Source organism: Oncorhynchus nerka, linkage group LG24 (genome assembly GCF_034236695.1).
Source record: "Oncorhynchus nerka isolate Pitt River linkage group LG24, Oner_Uvic_2.0, whole genome shotgun sequence".
In the NCBI taxonomy this organism is placed as follows: domain Eukaryota; kingdom Metazoa; phylum Chordata; class Actinopteri; order Salmoniformes; family Salmonidae; genus Oncorhynchus; species Oncorhynchus nerka.
The window spans coordinates 57,428,317-57,449,732 of record NC_088419.1 but is presented as its reverse complement, the minus strand read 5'-3'; the positions used below and the strand labels follow the sequence as shown (position 1 = coordinate 57,449,732).

Sequence of the window (21,416 nt, the reverse complement as noted above, 5' to 3'; positions counted from 1 at the left end):
CGAGACCCAAATGCAGACACAGGAGGCAGGTGGTTGGAGTATAAGATGTTTAATAAATAGGCAAAAGGTCACAACCAGGCAAAAGGTCACAACCAGATCAGAGTTACAGAGGTACAGAGTGGCAGGCAGGCTCGAAGTCAGGGAAGGCAGAATGGTCAGGTAGGCAGGTACAGAGTCCAGAACAGGCAAGGGTCAAAACTTAGAAAATGGCAAAAAGGCAAAGCAGGAAAACAGGAAAAAACGCTGGTAGGCTTGGACATACAAGACGAACTGGCACAGAGAGACAGGAAACACAGGGATAAATACACTGGCACAGAGAGACAGGAAACACAGGGATACATACACTGGCACAGAGAGACAGAAAACACAGGGATACTTACACTGGCACAGAGAGACAGGAAACACAGGGATACATACACTGGCACAGAGAGACAGGAAACACAGGGATCAATACACTGGCACAGAGAGACAGGAAACACAGGGATACATACACTGGCACAGAGAGACAGGAAACACAGGGATAAATACACTGGCACAGAGAGACAGGAAACACAGGGATAAATACACTGGCACAGAGAGACAGGAAACACAGGGATACATACACTGGCACAGAGAGACAGAAAACACAGGGATACATACACTGGGGAAAACAAGCGACACCTGGAGGGGGTGGAGACAATAACGAGGACAGGTGAAACAGATCAGGGTGTGACAAGGCCGGAGGCTATTACTGGAGCCAGAAGTTTTCCCTGGTCAGATCACGTGGTTTTCCCTGGTCAGATCACGTGATCGGGAAAAAGTCCTGCCTCTAGCATGATATCACATCATCATTTGGGCAGCATTCAAGCATTGTTTTGTTGTTCCTGTAATATTTAGGAGGGATAAAGCATGCCTAAATGGTCCCATCTATATTCCTCCCCTAGAGAATAGCCTGGCTGGGCTGTCTGTGTTTGTCCTTGATTGCCTTTGAGACAGTCTGAGCGAATAGCGTGGCTGTAATGGACACCAGCTATCTGTGTCCCTTCTCTGGTACCCTCGCCTCGGATTTCGCCCCTTGGCCGCCGCGCCGGGCTGGACGACGTATCTTCAGAGCTGCCACATCCATTATTTATACACAGGGTTTCTCTGTCCTCCAACCAGGGACTGACATCTGACTGGAATTTAGTTTCCACTCAACACACACTGGACCCTACTATCTGGACTGGACAGATGTTAACCCTTTGTCATACTGTAACAACAGACAGGTCAGGGGTTATTTTAGTTGAGCCGGGCAAACACATACTGTACATGGTTGGAAAGCTGGTTGCTTATCTCTTTATGCTGTAAAATGTGGAGAATTGATGTAAATGTGTGCTTGTGCTCTGACAATGGTGTCCCTGGGGGGGATTAGTAAAGTTGTATTCAACAGTGTGCCTGATCACCGACAGCGATGAGACAGCCTATAGGGAGGAGGTCAGACCTGGCAGTGTGGTGCCAGGACAACAACCTCTCCCTCAGTGTGAGCAAGACAAAGGAGCTGATCGTGGAATATAGGAAAAGGAGGGCCGAGCAGGCCCCCATTAACATCGATGGGGCTGAAGTGGAGCAGGTCGAGAGTTTCAAGTTCCTTGGTGTCCACATCACCAACAAACTATCATGGTCCAAACACACCAAGACAGTTGTGAAGAGGGCACAACAACACCTTTTGCCCTTAAGGATACTGAAAAGATTCTACAACTGCACCATCAAGAGCATCCTGACCGGTTGCATCACTGCCTGGTATGGCAACTGCGCTACAGAGGGTAGTGCATATGGTCCAGTACATCACTGGGGCCAAGCTTCCTGCCATCCACCTATGTACTAGGCAGTGTCTAAAAAATTGTCAAAGACAAAACATTTGGGAAGGCCCAAAAAATTGTCAAAGACTACAGTCACCAAAGTCACAGGCTGTTCTCTCTGCTACCGCATAGCAAGGGCTACCGGAGCGCCAAATCTAGGACCAAAAGACCTCCAAGCTGAACAATTCACCAAATGGCCACCCAGACTATTTTCATTGACCCCCCCCCGCCCTTTATGTTTACACTGCTGCAGCTCACTGTTTATTATCTATGCATAGACACTTTACAAATTGCCTTGACTAACCTGTACCCCCACACATTGACTCGGTACAGGTACCCCCTGTATATAGCCTCGTTAATGTTATGTCATTTTCTTGTGTTATTTAAAAAATAAAAACCTTTCTTTTATTCAGTAAATATTTTCTTAACTTGAACTGCATTGTTGGTTAAAGTCAGCATTTCAACTGTTGTATTTGGCGCATGTGACAAATAAAAGTTGATTTGATTCTAATTGAATTTAAGGCATATTTTTCACAGGGTTTTCATGATTCTTCTATCAAGATTGAGATTAGGACGTCACTTTTCTTCATTAAGAAATGTGACGAGTTACAGAGTCTGCTGCTGGTTCCTACTTCACAGTAGGGCCATTTGCGAATGTTTATTTTTGTCTGAAATGCCTTCTTGAACATGTGAACTTCCACGTGGCTTAATTACAAACTTGTATTGGATCAGTAAATATGAATACACATTTTTAATTATCAGCCTAGTTGAGCCAAGGAGCAAGCACTGAGCTATATAGGGAGAAAGACAACATCTTTCCCGGGTAGTCATGATTGGATGAGATAATGGAACAGTTGGACATGCTGAGAGATGAGTCCTGATTGGTCTGTATATATCTGAACGGGCTCCTCCCTGGTCAGTATATAGATTTATATATATCTCCGATTTTTGGAGAGATACAGCTATGGACAACTGCAAAAGTGTTGCTACAGCTCTCAAAAACATTGCTTCTGTAAATTTAGCTGAGTTTATGACGGGGAGACCTACTTTCTGGAGGACAATGCCGTGCTGACTCACCTGCGTTTACATGTGTGGGTGGGGTGGGGCTAAGGCTTAAGATTGTGCAAACAATGCTGAATGGGCGTAAACAAACAAGAGTTCTCTAGTCAGTGTGAAACTTTCATACAAATCTTTGGAACAGGCATTTTCCCCCTACTTGTCTTTTAAGTAGGATAACACGTTTTTCAACTTTCCCAGCATAACGTTCCCAGGTTTCCTCCAACTGCAACGTACGATATACCATTTTGAAGCTCTGAGTCTGTACTTTTATACATTTAAAAAAAGAAGCAAATCACTTACATTTGACATAAGCTTCAATAGAGAAGTCTGGACACACATTTGTTTGTATTCTTATTGAAAAATGAGTGAAAGAAAAACAATTATTGAAAGAAAATAAGCAATCTAACGTGGCGAGGATGACACGTTCTGTAGCATTATATTTCCAAATGTAAGGTGTCAACCCGTGAGGCTGTTTTTCACCTTCCCAGTGACACAGAAAAGCTGCATTTTCCAATAAACTAATATAAACACTAGGCTCTCTCTCACATACCAGCTGCCTCCACCCTCACTAGATCCAAGAATTCCTGCATCTTTGATTTTGTGTGTGCTTAGTGAAAAAGTCAAATATGCCATATGCAACATGCATTATGCCAATTGCCATGGGAACATAGGCTTCAATCATGTTGTATTTGCTTGTTGTGTTGCTCAGCTGTTTTGATGTAGAAGAGTGAAAACATACTTTATTTTGGTATAGGAATCAGAGTAAGCTGATGGGTTGCCAAATAATAACACATTCTTCGATACAAATATATTATCCACCTGATTGTTAATCAGACTGTATTGTAGATCTACTGACTGGGCTGTTCTAGGCAGAAATCAGTCTTTGATTGTAGGGAGATTGTAAAGTTGGCTACATTATCAGTGCCCTCCCCTGATGTAGGGCCAGGAGGTGATTTCAAACCACAGAAATCACTCCTGTCTGATTTGTCACTAGAAGGGCCTGTTGGTGATGGGATTCTAATGGCTATGCCTCCTGTCCACCTCTCAGCTGTCTCCTCCTGTCTCCACTATAGCTGGAATGTTAAGGGAAGGAGAAAGAGAGTGTACATGCAAACATATCGGCAACTTGAGTGATTATAATTCGAAAGATCTCTCTCTCTCTCTCTCTCTCAGGTCCAGGATGCTGGGTGCGGTGGTCCCTGTCTGTGGACTGCAGGCTCTGCTGACGGCCCTCCTGCTCTCTCTGGGCTATGGTAAGTAGAACCATACAGGGTTCTTCGGGTTTGTCCCAATAGGGGAACCCTTTTAAGGGGCTGGGCAGAACCCTTTGCAGTTTATAGAGAAATGGGTTTTTTAGAACTCTCTATGTAGAGAACCCTTTGTATATGGTTCTACCTAGAACACTACTGAGAACCCTTGGTTAACAGGCCACTTCAGGCCTGCAAGTCGAATTATGCTGGCTTGCAAAGTGATGTCAAATCAAATTGATTGGAATTCCTATTGGAATCCAACCAGAGTTAGGATATCCAACAAGTGCATTTGTTAATCACCCGCAACCTGCATTCAGAATGACTGCCAAGGGTAGGGAAGATTGAATACTGAGACTACCTCAAACGGGTGAAATAAATCCAATTACTAACAGATTGGATTAGTTTGGAAAACGGTATGTTATTTATCTTTGTGTCGCATTAAATGCATCAACCCATCAATTACATGCAAAAACAGATATTACAGTGAAACAAACCATTCTGAAAATCTCCCTGCAATAGAGCATGCTGGGAAATATTATATATGGCTCTATGTAGAACCCTTCTTGCCTTCCAAATAATCAGTTTTGCCGTCCAAAGAATCACAAAAGAACCCTTTCTTGCAAAAACAGTTCTTAAGATGTTAAAGGTTCTAGGTAGAACCCTTTGCCTTACAAAGTACCCTTGTCTTTAAAAAAGGGTTCATCTGATTAAAACGGTTCTTGGTAGCACTACCCTTTGGAGGGTTGCAGTTTATGGAGGATGGCTTAGGCACACACACACGCACACACACACTTCCGTCATCCCTATAGGGCTGGGACTGTTGGCAGGTCCTCACAGCTTAGGGACGAGGGGATTGATTCCATTCATTTTATCTCACTATAAATACTGGAGCTGGACTTTTAGTAGAGGCAAATGATGAGGCATTTAGGGCAGGGAAGACAACAAATCTCCCGGCTCCATTTATCCTGCAGTACTTAGCTCTTGAGTCACAGTCTGGAAAAACAGGAAAATTCGCTAATCTTCCATGCTGAGCTTTATTTAGAGTTTTTTTTGCTTCATCACTTGTTAAATATTAATGTGACTTGTTCATATCCACTTTGATGCTTAAAACAACAAACTCAGCTGCATTTTGACAACTTAATACCATGCTACTACCGCTCAAAAATCTGTGTGTATTCATTAGTGCACACCGTAGCAAAATGGTTTGCAACAGAAAATGTTTCTTGGCAACGAAAATGAGCGTCTCTTATTGAACAAGTTCAGATTGGTCCCTCCCTATTATGGCCATCTGCTTCCATTTGGTTAGTGAATATACGTCTGGTGAGAAACTGAATATATAGACACGGTCCTGTGTCTCAATATTGTATCCACACACTGTACAATGAGCCCTATAGTATGTCATAGGCAGATATCGAATGTATCCTGACCTATGATTTGCCTCAGTGAATCCCAGCCTGGTCTCAGAGCAAAACGTATTATATATATAGTACCAGACAAAAGTTTGGACACACCTACCTACTCATGGGTTTTTCTTTATATTTACTATTTTCTACATTGTAGAATAATAGTGAAGACATCAGAACTATGAAAAAACACATATGGAATCATGTAGTAACCAAAACATCAAATCAAATGTATTTATATAGCCCTTCTTACATCAGCTGATATATCAAAGTGCTGTATAGAAACCCAGCCTAAAACCCCAAACAGCAAGCAATGCAGGTGTAGAAGCACGATGGCTAGAAAAAAACTCCCTAGAAAGGAAAAAATCTAGGAAAAAAACCTAGAGAGGAACCAGGCTATGTGGGGTGGCCAGTCCTCCTCTGGCTGTGCCGGGTGGAGATTATAACAGAACATGGCCAAGATGTTCAAATGTTCACAAATGACCAGCATGGTGAAATAATAGTAATCACAGTGAACAGGTCAGGGTTCCATAACCGCAAGCAAAACAGTTGAAACTGGAGCAGCAGCAAAAGTGTTTAAAAAATATATTCTGATTTGTTCAAGTGCCTTCGGAAAGTATTCAGACCCCTTGGCTTTTCCCACATTTTGTTACGTTAGAGCCCTATTATAAAATGTATAAAATTATTTTTAGCATCAATCTATCATCAATCATCAATCTACACACAATACAAAGTGAAAACTGTTTTTTAAAAATGTTTGCAAATGTATTAAAAACAAAAAACAGAAATACCTTATTTACGTAATGTGAGCGGACCAAGTAATTGGGCGTCACTCTAAAGCGGGAAGGTGGAATAAACGAGTCAGGAGTAGGTTTTCTTGATTGAACACAGTTCTCTATTGAGGGCATTTGGTCAACACAAACACTCCAACATAATCAATGAAAATCTCCCAAGGAAAAACATACATCTTCTTCTCCAGATGAAACAGGAACACAATACGATTGATCATCCTTGAGATGTTTCTTCAACCTGATTGGAGTCCACCTGTGGTAAATTCAATTGATTGGACATGATTTGGAAAGGCACACACCCGTCTATATAAGATCCCACAGATGACAGTGCAATACAGAGAGAAAAAACAAGCCATGAGGTCTAAGGAATTGTCCGTAGAGCTCCGAGACAGGATTGTGTCGAGGCACAAATCTGGGGAAAGGGACCAAAACATTGGAACCACCAAGAGTCTTCCTAGAGCTGGCCATCCGGCCAAACTGAGCAATCGGGGCTTTGGTCAGGGAGGTGACCAAGAACACGGTGATCACTCTGACAGTGCTCCAGAGTTCCTCTGTGGAAATGGGAGAACCTTCCAGAAGGACAACCATCTCTGCAGCACTTGCTTAAAGGCACCTAAAGGACTCTCAGACCATGAGAAAGAAGATTCTCTGGTCTGATGAAACCAAGATTGAACTCTTTGGCCCGGACTTGATCCCGATCTAACATCTCTGGAAAGACCTGAAAATAGCTGTGCAGCAACACTCACCATCCAATCTGACAGAGAAACTCGCTAAATACATGTGTGCCAAGCTTGTAGCGTCATACCCAAGAAGATTCAAAGCTGTAATCACTGCCAAAGGTGATTAAACAAAGTGCTAAGTAAAGGGTCTGAATACTTCTGTAAATGTTATTATATTTCCGGTTTAAGTTTTTATAAATTCGCCCCAAAAAAATCTAAAAAAACGTTTTTGCTTTGTCATTGTGGGTTATTGTGCTTAGATTGATGAGGGGGGGAAAAAAACAATTTCATCCATTTCAGAATAAGACTGTAACGTATCAAAATGTGGAAAATGTCAAGTTGTCTGAATACTTTCAGAATGCACTGTATGTATCAGTGGTTATTAAGAAGTGAGTATAGACAATTCCCACTGAGAAATAAGTGGGTATACAGCATATATCCTCCACTACCACACGGTGTATAATTGGTTTGTATGTGTGGGGCTTTATCTGAAATTGTTCTTTTCAGAGTCAGGTATATTTGTCCAGGTCTCACTTGATCCTTGACTAGCACCATTCGTTCTCACTGTTGATAATTCTAATGGTATAACTTCTAACAGTAACTGTATCCCCTGGTTAAAAGGGAAAGAGTGAGGTGGTTCTGCCTGCCAGGAATAATCATCTCTGATTGATTGAGATATTCATTATGTAACATAATAGATGTAAATCATTCAATATATAAATTCTAAATTAATTTTGTAACCTTTCCCCAGAAGCATTTAATATTTTTCTGCAGTGGGCTAAATCAGGGTCACACAGAGTCATTCTTGATAGTCTTAAACAAATCTACTTTGAAACAAAAGTAGTCATTGAAGAATCCCTACTGTAACATATCATACTAATGTGAGAGTCCCAGATTTAGTAAAATATTGTATGTTTTAAGATATTAAAATATAATACTATCCATCCCAAACTTTAATTTGTATTTCCAGACACTAGCATTTCACACCCATCCTACACAGAGCTCTGTGACAATTTTCTTTAACTAAGCAAGTCAGTTAAGAACAAATTCTTATTTACAATGACAGCCTACCCCAGCCAAACCAGGACGACACTGGGGCAATTGTGCTCCACCCTATAGGACTCCCCATCACAGCCAGATGTGACACAGATTTGAACCAGGGACTGTAGTGACACCTTTTGTACTGAAATGCAGTGTCTTAGACCGCTGCACCACTCGGGAGCCAAATCACTGATGAAGGGTTGTAGACTTCAGCTACTGACTTCAGGTTGCCTCGAGAAAAAATGCAGTGTGCACGAACAACCAAAAAACCTTTGTCGAAAACCAAAACTAACAAAAACTTCACCAAATGTTGTCATATATTCACAAAACTGTTTCAAAATGTTTTGGCTGGGAAACCTTAGGGGACAAAGAGAACAGTTAAGAGTCGGGTCCAATTTCATTGGAAAAAAGTCTCCTTGGTGTTAAATACAGTCTGTGAACACACTTAAAATGTATAAATTGATGGTTGGGATTACGGAGGTCATATTTTTCCATGTTCACTTCCAGTTAAAGGGTTGTTCAGTCGCAATTAGATCTGTGGGCCAAACTTTTTTAATGGCTAGCTCAGAATATAAGCTTTCCAAAAGTTGTTTATATATTATAGAGATCAGTCCTTTCGGGAACTTAGATCATTTATTTACTCATTGAATGGTTTGGTAGTTGGGTTTCCCAAGGGACTCCATAGGCCAGCAAAGCTGACTTCAATTGTAAATATAGAAGAAAGGAGATGCCTGATAATGTGTTTCTATCTTTCAAATCTTGGAATGTTCTCAAACCATTATGTCCGTGATATCTGTAAGGGTACGGATTCCACATCTGGCCCATAGGGGGGATGCAAAAGGCCACACTCCAGATCACAAGCAATTATTGTGAACTATTGGAGTATGGGCCATTTTGATTCCCAGTTACATTGTTTTACAATTTTGTGCCAAATAGAAATTGTGTGCGCAATAATAGCACCAAAGCATAGCTTACATTGTTTAAGGGATACATTAGTGAACACCTCTTCCAGGGCAATAGGAGACACCATATTTCTCTATATACTTAGGCAGGGGGCAAAATAATAATGTGGGGAGAAATGCTAGTGCCTGGAACTACAATATAAAGTTTGGTGCAGGAAGTATTATATTTTAATATTTTAAAACATATAATATTTGACTAAATCAGGGACACTCAAATGTGTTTGGATACTAGTTTACTTCAGGCAACAATGAAAGGAGGGTGGTTGGTAGGGCGTATAACGTGAACGTCTAGCAGCACAGCGGTTGTGTGTTCAAAGCTCCTCACTGACAACTTTAGAATTCTAGCTAACTACTTACTACTTTTTTAGCTACTTAGCATGTTTGCTTAACCCTTCCCTTAACCCTAACTCTAACCTTAACCTTACTCCTAAACCTAACCTTAACACAAATCTTAACCCTAACCTTAACCCCTAACCTAACGTAGCATATCTTACTAAAGCAGACAAACGTAATATATCATACTAAACCGGTCAAATGCGATCAAGACGGAGGATACTATACTGTGCGTATTTTATTATACAACCTCTATTACAGTGGTAGCCTAATGTAACGTAACCTCTCTCCCTCACCCTCCATTTGGCAAATCTGAACATAACTCTGTCCTCTGTATTTCTGCTTACAAGCAAAAAGTTGAACATGAAGTACCAGTGATGCGCACAATACAGAAGTGGTCCAATGAAGCGGATGCCAAACTACAGGACTGTTTTGCTGGAACAGACTGGAATGGCATTAAGGACTTTACCACAGCAGTCACCTGCTTCATTAATAAGTGCATTGACGATGTCGTACCCACAGTGACCGTACGTACAGTCCCAGTCAGAAGTTTGGACACACCGACTCATTCAAGGGTTTTTCTTTATTTTTTACTATTTTCCACAATGTAGAATAGTGAAGGCATCAAAACTATGAAATAACACATATGGAATCATGTAGTAACAAAAAAATGGCTTAAACAAATTAAAATATATTTCATATTTTAGATCCTTCAAAGTAGCCACCCTTTGCGATGATGACAGCTTTTCACATTCTAGTAATTCTCTAAACTAGCTTCATGAGGAATGCTTTCCCAACAGTCTTGAAGGAGTTCCCACATATGTTGAGCACCTGTTGGCTGCTTTTCCTTCACTCTGAGGTCCAACTTATCCCAAACCATCTCAATTTGGTTGAGGTCGGGTGATTGCAGAGGACAGGTCATCTGATGCATCACTCCATCACTCCCTTTGGTCAAATAGCCCTTACACAGCCTGGAGGTGTGTTTTGGGTCATTGTCTTGTTGAAAAACAAATGATAGCCATTAAGTGCAAACCAGATGGGATGTCGTATCGCTGCAGAATGCTGTGGTAGCCATGCTTGTTAAGTGTGCCTTGAATTCTAAGTAAATCATTGACAGTGTCACCAGCAAAGCATCATCCGTTCACCTACTCTGCGTCTCACAAAGACAAGGCGATTGGAACCAAAAGTCAAGATTGGACTCATCAGACCAAAGGTATTTCTTGGCCCAAGCAAGTCTCTTTTTCTTATTGGTGTCCTTTAATAGTGGTTTCTTTGCAGCAATTCCACCATGAAGCCCTGATTCACGTTGTCTCCTCTGAACAGTTGATGTTGAGATGTGTCTCTTACTTGAACTCTACGAAGCATTTATTTGGGCTGCAATCTGAGGTGCAGTTAACTCCAATGAACTTATCCTCTGCAGCAGAGGTAACTCTGAGTCTTCTTTTACTGTGGCGGTCCTCATGAGGGCCAGTTTCATCATAGCGCTTGATGGTTTTTGCAACTGAACTTGAAGAAACTTTTAAAGTTCTTCCAATTTTCTGGATTGACTGACCTTCATGTCTTAAAGTAATGATGGCTACTTTGAATGATCTAAAATATAAAATATATTTGGATTTGTTTAACACTTTTTTGGTTACTACATGATTCCATATGTGTTATTTTATAGTTTTGATGTCTTCACTATTATTCTACTGTACAATGTAGAAAAGTGGGTGTGTCCAAACGTTTGACCGGTACTGTACATATCGCAACCAGATGCCATGGACTACAGGCAACATCTGCACTGTGCTAAAGGCTAGAGCTGCCGCTTTCAAGGAGCGGGACACTAATCCAGGCGCTTATAAGAAATCCAGTTACGCCCTCTGACAAACTATCAAACAGGCAAAGCATCAATACTGGACTAAGATCGAATCCTACTACACTGGCTTTGACGCTCATCTGATGTGGCAGGGCTTGCTAACTATCACAGATTACAAAGGGAAATCCAGCCGAGAGCTGCCATGTGACATGAGCCTACCAGACGAGTTAAATGCCTTCTATACTCGCTTCAAGGCTAGCAACACTCAACCATGTGTGACAGCACCAGCTGTTATGGATGACTGTATGATCACGCTCTCTGTAGCCGATGTGAGAAAGGTTATAAATGGATAACCAGGATGCGTACTCAGAGCATGCTGGACACCTGGCAAGTGTCTTCACTGGCATTTTCAACCTCTTCCTGACCCAGTCTGTTATACCTACATGTTTCAAGCAAACCACGATAGTCCATGTGTCCAATAACACCAAGGTAACCTGTCTAAATGACTACAGCCCCGTAGCGCTCACATTTGTAGCTTTGAAAGGCTGGTCATGACTCACATCAACGCCATCATCCCAGAAACCCTGGACCCACTCCAATTCACATACCGCCCCAACAGATCCACAGATGGCGCAATCTCTATTGCACTCATTGACTACAGCTCAGCATTCAGCACCATAGTGCCCTCCAAGATCATCACTAAGCTAAGGACTCTGGTGCTGAACACCTTCCTCTGCAACTGAATCCTGGACTTCCTGATGGTCGCCCCCAGGTGGTGAGGGTGGGCAACAATACATCTGCCACGCAGGCCCTCAACAAGGGGGCATCTCAGGGGTCTGTGTTCAGTCGCCTTCTGTATTCCCTGTTCACCCACGACTGCATGGCCGCGCACTACTCCAACACCATCATTAAATTTGCAGATGACACAACAATGGTAGGCCTGATCATCGATGATGATGAGACAGTCTTTAGGGAGGAGGTCAGATAGTACGCAAGTATAAACACCATGGGACCACGCAGCCGTCATACCGCTCAGGAAGGAGATGCGTTCTGTCTCCTAGAGATTAATGTACCTTGGTTGGAAATGCGCAAAACAATCCCATAACAACAGCAAAGGACCTTGTGAAGATGCTGGAGGAAACAGGTACAAAAGTATCTATATTCACAGTAAAACAAGTCCTATATCGACATAAACTGAAAGGCCACTCAACAAGGAAGAAGCCACTGCTCCAAAACCTCCATAAATATCCAGACTACGGTTTGCAACTGCACATGAGGACAAAGATCGTACTTTTTGGAGAAATGTCCTCTGGTCTGATGAAACAAAAATAAGTCAGGAAGTTAAAGCTTGGTCGCAAATGGGTCTTCCAAATGGACAATGACCCCAAGCATACTTCCAAAGTTGTGGCAAAATAGCTTAAGGACAACAATGTCAAGGTATTGGAGTGGCCATCACAAAGCCCTGACCTCAATCCTATAGAACATTTGTGGGCAGAACTGAAAAAGCGTGTTCGAGCAAGGAGGCCTACAAACCTGACTCGGTTACACCAGCTCTGTCAGGAGGAATGGGTCAAAATTCACCCAACTTATTGTGGGAAGCTTGTGGAAGGCTACCTGAAACATTTGACCCAAGTTAAACAATTTAAAGGCAATGCTACCAAATACAAATGTGATGAAAGAAATAAAAGCTGAACTAAATCATTCTCTCTACTATTATTCTGACATTTCACATTCTAAAAATAAAGTGGTGATCCTAACTGAGCCAAGACAGGGAATTTATACTGGGATTAAATGTCAGGAATTGTGAAAAACTGAGTTTAAATGTATTAAACTGAGTTTTAAGGTGTATGTAAACTTCCAAATTCAACTGTTATTAGCCTCTATGTTTTTTCTTATGTTACTATTTCCCTTTTCATTTAGCAAATATTTGTCTTACTTTTTAACTCTGCATTGTTGGGAATGTGCTCTTAAGTAAGCATTTCAAGGTGAAACACCTGTTGTGTTCGGCGCTTGTGACCAATAAAATTTGATTTGAAGTAACGTGGTATTAATTTTAGTAAAATATAATACGTTTTGCTCTGAGACTGTAATGTAAATTCCTGAGTGCTATGCTGTGTGTCAGTGTGTCAGAGCTGTCCTTGCACATTATAGCAAGAGCAGTCATTTGTCAGGACAATTTAGTCCTCTAGCATCATCACTCCGAAAAGTCAGGCAATAGAAAGGTGCCTGGGTAAGGTCTTTTTTACCCTCTGACTACGTGTCAGTGCGTGTTTCTCTCTCATTCTCCTTGAGAACACTTCGGCAGGTCTGAGATCATGAGCTGTCAGGGAGTAGTCTCTCCCTGCAGACAACAGCTGATCCTGGACCGGTCCTACTCAGAGAGTCTTATCTGGCCAGTGCAGTGGTCTGCAGGGGCTGGAGTAGCCATGTACACACACTCACAGATTCCACACGAGAGACCCAGGATAATGGTAAAACCTGCGCACACACACATGTACACACACACACACATGTACAAACACACACACACACAACACACACACACACACACACACACACACACACACACACACACACACACACACACACACACACACACACACACACACACACACACACACGCATTATCCAGGGTGCAGGGTCTGGAAGGGTCTCCTAGTAGGATTGCATCCAGGGTCCTACCAGGAGGGAGCCTAGACCAAAGCCCCGACGTGCTCCCTCTATGCCCCCTGTACCCGCCTGTCTCCCAGCTCCGTCTGCTGCCATCTGCACGCCATTGTTCTGCCTTATGTTAAGATAAACAGCAGAGCATTGTGAGGCATGAGGAACACTAAGGCTTGTAGGCCTGTGACTCAGCAAGCTACTCCCTCAGCACGAGAGACGTGACTGGAGCAGATTGAGTGTTTTTGTGTGTGTGTACATGCGTTCATGGGTGTAATGGCAGTTATTGTAGTTGTAATAGCCTGCATGTTATGTATCCCAAGAAGCCCAGCGGTCACACATAGCATAAGCACAATAAAGTACCTCCCTTGAGTCATATGCCCAATTTCTTACTGACATGCAGGAGCCTCTATGTCTGTCGTGTAACAAGATGCATTCTACCCCTCTACTGTGGAGAGGGTATTTTTGAAGACGTCCCTCTTCTGCACCACCCCCTTTTCTAACTTCCTCCTTTTCGGGTGAGTGAATATGGAAATTGGTGATGAAGGGAGACAGAGGGAGGCAGGGGAGCAGTGGGCACAGATGGGTGGCTCGCATTAACAGCTCCTCTGGTGAATGTGTTTGTTCGAGGGGTCAGAGATGAGGACGGGGGGAACTGGGCCCTGTGCCATTTCAGATAAATGTATCATTACGCCACATAGGGCGCGGGCATTAGTCACGCCAGCAGCCTCCGAGTGGCACTAAACCGACGTGTGGCGGGATGGGACAGGGAGGGACAGGGCAGGAGCTGGGACAGGGCTGGAACAGGGATGAGACAGGACGGGGCTTGGACGGGGATCGGACAGGGATGAGACAGGGATGAGACAGGGCTGGGACAGGGCTGAGACCGGGCTGGGACAGGGATGAGACAGGGCTGGGACAGGGATGAGACAGGGCTGGGACAGGGATGAGACAGGGCTGGGACAGGGAGGGACAGGGCAGGAGCTGGGACAGGGCTGAGACAGGGATGAGACAGGGCTGGGACAGGGCTGAGACAGGGCTGGGACAGGGATGAGACAGGGCTGGGACAGGGCTGAGACAGGGCTGGGACAGGGATGAGACAGGGCTGAGACAGGGCTGAGACAGGGCTGGGACAGGGCTGGGACAGGGCTGAGACAGGGCTGGGACAGGGATGAGACAGGGCTGGGACAGGGATGAGACAGGGCTGGGACAGGGCTGAGACAGGGCTGGGACAGGGATGAGACAGGGCTGAGACAGGGCTGAGACAGGGCTGGGACAGGGCTGGGACAGGGCTGAGACAGGGATGAGACAGGGATGAGACAGGGCTGAGACAGGGCTGAGACAGGGCTGGGACAGGGATGAGACAGGGCTGAGACAGGGCTGGGACAGGGCTGAGACAGGGCTGAGACAGGGCTGTGACAGGGCTGAGACAGGGCTAGGACAGGGATGAGACAGGGATGAGACAGGGCTGAGACAGGGCTGGGACAGGGATGAGACAAGGCTGGGACAGGGCTGAGACAGGGCTGAGACAGGGCTGGGACAGGGATGAGACAGGGCTGAGACAGGGCTGAGATAGGGCTGGGACAGGGATGAGACAGGGCTGAGACAGGGCTGGGACAGGGCTGAGACAGGGCTGAGACAGGGCTGGGACAGGGCTGAGACAGGGCTGGGACAGGGATGAGACAGGGCTGGGACAGGGATGAGACAGGGCTGAGACAGGGCTGAGACAGGGCTGGGACAGGGATGAGACAGGGCTGAGACAGGGCTGGGACAGGGCTGAGACAGGGCTGAGACAGGGCTGTGACAGGGCTGAGACAGGGCTAGGACAGGGATGAGACAGGGCTGAGACAGGGCTGAGACAGGGCTGGGACAGGGCTCAGACGCAGGCCACTATTCCCCGTTATGGCTATTATTCATATCTAGAGGTGGGGGAGAGGAGAAGAGGAAGGGGAATGGGTCCCAGAGAGATGATTTTATACGAGAGAGTCCCAGCACGGGAATGTCATTCCAAGCCCATGTGTGGTGCCTGTCTGTGGGAGGCCCGCTGTGCACTCGCTACAGCATACAAACACAAACACAAACACACACGCACACACGCACACACGCACAAACACTAGCTTAATCTACTGTCAGATGGGCAGCTCTGACTGCAGGAGAGACGGCAGGCCGGAGGAGTGGGATGGAGGGATGAAGGAGTGGAGAGGAGGGGAGAGGGTAGAAAAGCTGTGGTTTTCTGTCAAAAAGCTACTCCCCCTTATTCCATTTAGATTACAAATATACAGACCTGCCATGATAGCAGACTACCCCTACACAACAGTAACACGTACACAGAGCTCTGTGTTAGCTACTATAAGTGGAGAGGTTATGTGTTTGGCCATTGAAAGAGCAGGTTGACTTAATTGTCATGAATCTTGCCCTGGAAGCAGACTGAGCGATTTCCGCTAGCTGGGACAGCTGCAAAGTTAGAATCGGTAAAAATTAAAAACTTGCTTTTTAGTCAAAATGTAAGGTTAGGCATTAGGGTTAGCATGGGGGTTAAGGTTAGGGCTAGATTTACCATTGCTGTGCCAGTTGGTGACCACTCTGCAAAGCTGCCTCCAGGGCAAGATTCATGGCAATAAATTCCAACCTACACTGAAAGACAGAGGATGTGGTTTTCCCTAAAACCCCACCTCCCTGTCTCAGCTTGTGGTGTCTCTGTTGCCATGGTTATCAATAGGGCTGATTTAGGAGGAGTTAGCATCTGCAAGATAACAGCTTCAACATCCCCCTCTCTCTACTCTCTTTCATTTCTCTCTGTATCTCTCCTCTCTCTCTCTCTTCCCTCTCGCTCGCCTCTCTCCTCACTCTCTTGTTCAAATACTTGTCCTTGTATGTATTGTAGATAGATCCAGGCATTTATATATAAAAAGACACAGCCTTCTAATAGAACAGATAAACAGTTTTGTTAGCACATTCTAAATCAGAACTCGCGGCAGCCTCTATCACACAAAGTTCATGGTAAGCAGCATTAGAGAGTTCAAAAGGTAGTCGCGCTCTAACCAAGCCGAGATGCAAAGATGATATACTTAACTGAATCCATGCTGGAAAGAATACAAAGGTTGACAATGCAAGGTGCTAAAGATAAAACAAAGAAGAGCATACGTTTCGGCCTTATGCCTTCATCAGTGCTGTACAAAGGTGTGAGAGCACCGTGTCAACTTTATACACACCGGCCACCTTTCTTTTAAGCCAGAGCGCAAACTCTCATACTGGCCCTCCAGTTACCCCGAGTATAACTTCAGCATCGCTTTCATCCTGACAAACTGCTCTTGAGCAAAACATTCCTGTGATCTCGACACCTGACAGAGGGAGAGAGAGAGAGAGAGAGAGGGGGAGAGAGAGAGAGAGAGAGAGAGAGAGAGAGAGAGAGAGGGAGAGGGAGAGAGAGAGCTCAGACAGAAGATGTTTCTTGATTTATGACAACGCAAATACCAGACACATCGCTAGTCAATGCCAATGACACACTTGATCAGCTCAGAGCCAGGTGGCTGGTCTAATAGAAGACAATGGGGCCTTTATCATTGAGAAGCCCATTACAGGTAAGACCGGGCGGAGAGGGAGAGAAAAGAGAGATGTCGGCCATTGTGCACTTATAACTGTGGAAGAACGCATTAACAGCCTCTCTCTGCTCGAGGCAGATAAAGGCTTCTTTCTGCCTGCAGTTGATCATTTCCTGCTGCTCAAAAAAAGGAAGATGACAAATGTGACCAAGTTGACAATCACATAGGTCAGAAAGTCCTGTTGTGTGATTGAGCACAAGAAGAGAGACATGTTCCTCTCTTCCTGTCTCCCCGCCTCAGGCTCTCGTTCGCTCTTTCTTCACTCAGTGCTCTTTTGCCTCGCCTCTTCCTTCGCAGGTTAGGCAGTCTTTGATTGGGCCTCATTTAGATGAAAAAGTCAAATGAAAAACAGGCGGATTTCCAAACAAAGGAGGGTCTCAATGGGGTTCTGCTTGTAAAAATAGTTCCATCTAAATGCAGATTTGGTATATCTATTGCGATGGGGGCCACAGCACTTACATTCATTATTTAACCATGTGGGAATAGAGCCATTTTGTATCGTGGGCCTCCGCTTTAAACAGTCATTTGGATTTTTAAGAAGTGTATCTGCAATCGATTTTGTGTCACAAATTGTTGCAGTCGGTGTAGAAAACGGAATACAATCTGGGAAAGGGAAGAGAAACTAAAAACACATTTGTACAAAGCAAGGTTGACAGAAGGAGAACAGTGGTTACAACTTGACTTAATTCACTGCACATTTGTTTGGGTGCTGTGGGAACACGGCCAACACAATGGTAATGTGGATCACCATACAGCTGCTTGGCCAAGTGGAAAGTGGAACAGGGTTTGGCAAACACTGCCACGCCTCATGATTATACAGTTGAAGAATTATCGGTGCTTCTCAGCTTAAACATACATTTGGCTGTTTTACATTTTCCCCAGCTACAGGAGAGGTGGCCCAGAAATTGCAGCGTGATAGTCCTTGGGGACTGTGTATATATGTGTGTATATGTGTGTGTGTGTGTGCAGTAAACACACTGATGAGTACCACATTCCCGTGGGAAGAGAGAGAAAAGGGAGGATAAGAGTGTGTGTGTGTCTCCTCGGACCTGCTGACTCACTCCATTGAGCCTGAGAGAACCAGCATACTCCCATCTCTGCCTCTTATGCTGCCAGAGTAGAGACACTTTAGAGAGAAAATGAGTGTGTGTGCGTGCACATGCATATGTGGGATTTACATTACTCCATTTCCCTTCTATAAATCACACTGTCGCTTCTCGCTTCCTCCTTCCTTTCCTTCCTCCCTTTGCCATCCTCACCATCATGTTCTAAGCAAGTGTGCCAACCCCCAAACCTCTTTTTACTGCGTTATTCCCCTCTGAGGAAATTGGGCTGCTGCTACCAAGTGAGCAAAGTTCAGAAGTTCCACCATTTTCCCTGACAGACTGAAACACATTACATTCTGTACTCAGAGGACGGTCTCATATGTCACACGGAGAAACTGTACCTACCGGAACATTCTGTCTCAGGAACCGAGAATGCCCCGAATGACACTACTGATATGATCAATTGCCTTCAGTGCCACAGAAATCTCTGGAAATTCCTTATAACCTCGTAGACTTTGTAACATACCGGTAATCAAATCTGTCTCATAGGTGATATGGTTTAAAGCCCCTTCTGCAGCACACAGCCACGCAAAGATGCACAGTATAAAACCTGTAGTTCACAAAGTTCTGTTTCCAGCTCGTGTTTGATATTCCCTAGCCCCATTAAACGCCCCTTTTTGAAAAGAGGCGACCATGTTTTCCCTCACAGGTCACAGCTCTTTAGGCAGGTGGAGCATCACTTGAGTGTGCTGAGAGAAAACAGCCTTTTTAAGCACGAATCACCTTTCATGCCGTCGGAGGCAGCGCCAGCGACACGGTTTTACAAATAGATCAGCGAGGTGAGGGAGTCAAACACAGCACCGTGGGCGTCTCGGAGTGTTCAGCATGTCACACACAGACAGATGGAGAGGAGCCCTCTGTGTGTTGATGTTAAGCTCTTCGCCAAGTGGCAGTCAGCCTCTTAGGAAGCCACGGGTAAAGCATATAAAGCATGTAGCAACGAGCGCTGACAGCTATTCACACGTCTCGTCTGCTATTTGTGTGCTCTGGCGTGCTCAAAGACACAATAAACCATCAGACAGAAAATGATATATTCCCACAAAAGCTTGCGCGTGTGTATGAGTAGCATATGTGTATTCAGTGTGCCATGAATAATGAATGAGAGATGAGATGTTCTCAAGCAGGGGTTGGGGCTGAATGCCAGGCCAAGGGTAACCGGTGGGCTACGAGGGGAGGGTACACACATACGCACACCACTCTGATCCATCTGGCATTGGGCATAATTCAATGTGAATTGACAATGAGGCAACAGAGGCCAAATTGAATTGCCGTCACAGACTGAATGTAATGAAATTGCTAGCTGATGCCGAGCGAAAACATTAAGCCAGGTTTCAGAAAAGGAAAACGGAAGAAAAATAGATTGTGTCAGAAGAATGAACAGAGGCAAAAATAAAAAGCTTCAGTGGGCCGGGAGAGAGAAAAGCATAAAGGTGTGTCTGTGATGATCTAGGGAAGCATCGCTCTTCCAATCAGCTACTTAATTACTGTGGAGAAAAGCCAGGAGAGACACGTTCCACCAGCGGCGCGACGCCACAACCCTGCTCCGCCGCACTTTACATGAATCTCATCAGATGAAATAGGAACGGGGAGTGAGTCGACACTGCAGGTGTAGAGGAAACGAATAGTAATGAAAATAAATCAATACCCTCATTTCCCCGTACTTCCTACCATCAACCACTGCCTTCAGTTCTCTCTCTTTCTTTCCTTCCGTCTCTCATTCATAACAGCGTGACACTAGCAGTCTATGTTTCCCCCCTGCTGCCAGGGCAATCGAGAAAGAAATAAGAGGGTTTTAGTATATGCATTTCTCCCCTGGTTCCACTCAAACGATACAGCCTATCTGACAGATCTCAATGCTATTATTAATTAATGCTCCTATAAGAGAGGTCCCACAGTGAATGTTTTGCTGATTGAACGTTTTTATAATAAGGAGGGCTTTTAAGTCTGGGGGAGAGTGTGTGTGTGCCCGTATTCCCTGCTGGCCTTCCCAGGCACTGGCGGCTGATGTTGTCGATATCTCCACATCCCAACACACTCCCATGTAACCTAATGACTTTGGGCTTGGAATGGTCTCAGGAGGAGCAGGGGAGGGAGGAGGAGTGGAGGGATGGAGGGAGGAGGAGTGGAGGGGTGGAGGAGTGGAAGGGTGGAGAGGTGGAGGGAGGAGGAGTGGAGGGAGGAGGAGTGGAGGGAGGAGGGTGGAGGGAGGAGGAGTGGAGGGCTGGAGGGAGGAGGAGTGGAGGGATGGAGGGAGACGGAATGGAGGGGTGGAGGGAGGAGGAATGGAGGGAGGAGGGAGGCGGAGTGGAGGGGTGGAGGGAGGAGGAGTGGAGGGAGGAGGGGTGGAGGAGTGGAGTGGTGGAGGAGTGAAGGGGTGGAGGGAGGAGGAGTGAAGTGGTGGAGGGAGGAGGAGTGGAGTGGTGGTGGGTGGAGGGAGGAGGAGTGAAGGGGTGGAGGGAGGAGGAGTGGAGGGATGGAGGGAGGAGGAGTGAAGGGATGGAGGGAGGAGGAGTGAAGGGGTGGAGGGAGGAGGAGTGGAGGGAGGAGTGGAGTAGAGAAAAAAAGCCAGTAGCTTCCAATGTTAATCTCTTTTGTAATAAGGTGAAAGGTATGAACGGATAGAGATACAGTCTATATCTCTATCCTACGGGACTGTAGAGCAGGGGTCTCCAACGTGTAGATTGCAACTAGCTTAGCGCCCAGCTATGTTTAGCTCGCCAATCAATTCTGAATGTACATGCCTTTTTTGACGTGTTCCATCGCAAGCTGTCATAAACGTAAAGCTCCTGGCTATACAATCCAATCAAGCTGTCATAAACGTAAAGCTCCTGGCTATACAATCCAATCAAGCTGTCATAAACGTAAAGCTCCTGG

The 21,416-nt window shown here is 45.0% G+C and overlaps 1 protein-coding gene across 1 annotated transcript in view; it reads left to right on the top strand.

Moving 5' to 3' along the window:
• ncanb (neurocan b) overlaps positions 1 to 21,416 on the top strand; it is a 180,364-nt gene that overhangs the window by 30,376 nt on the left and 128,572 nt on the right. Inside the window, exon 2 of the mRNA XM_029632404.2 lies at positions 4,050 to 4,129. Within this exon, the coding sequence (XP_029488264.1) occupies positions 4,057 to 4,129 (73 nt within the window). The 5' untranslated portion in view covers positions 4,050 to 4,056. The remainder of the gene's footprint in view (positions 1 to 4,049; positions 4,130 to 21,416) is intronic.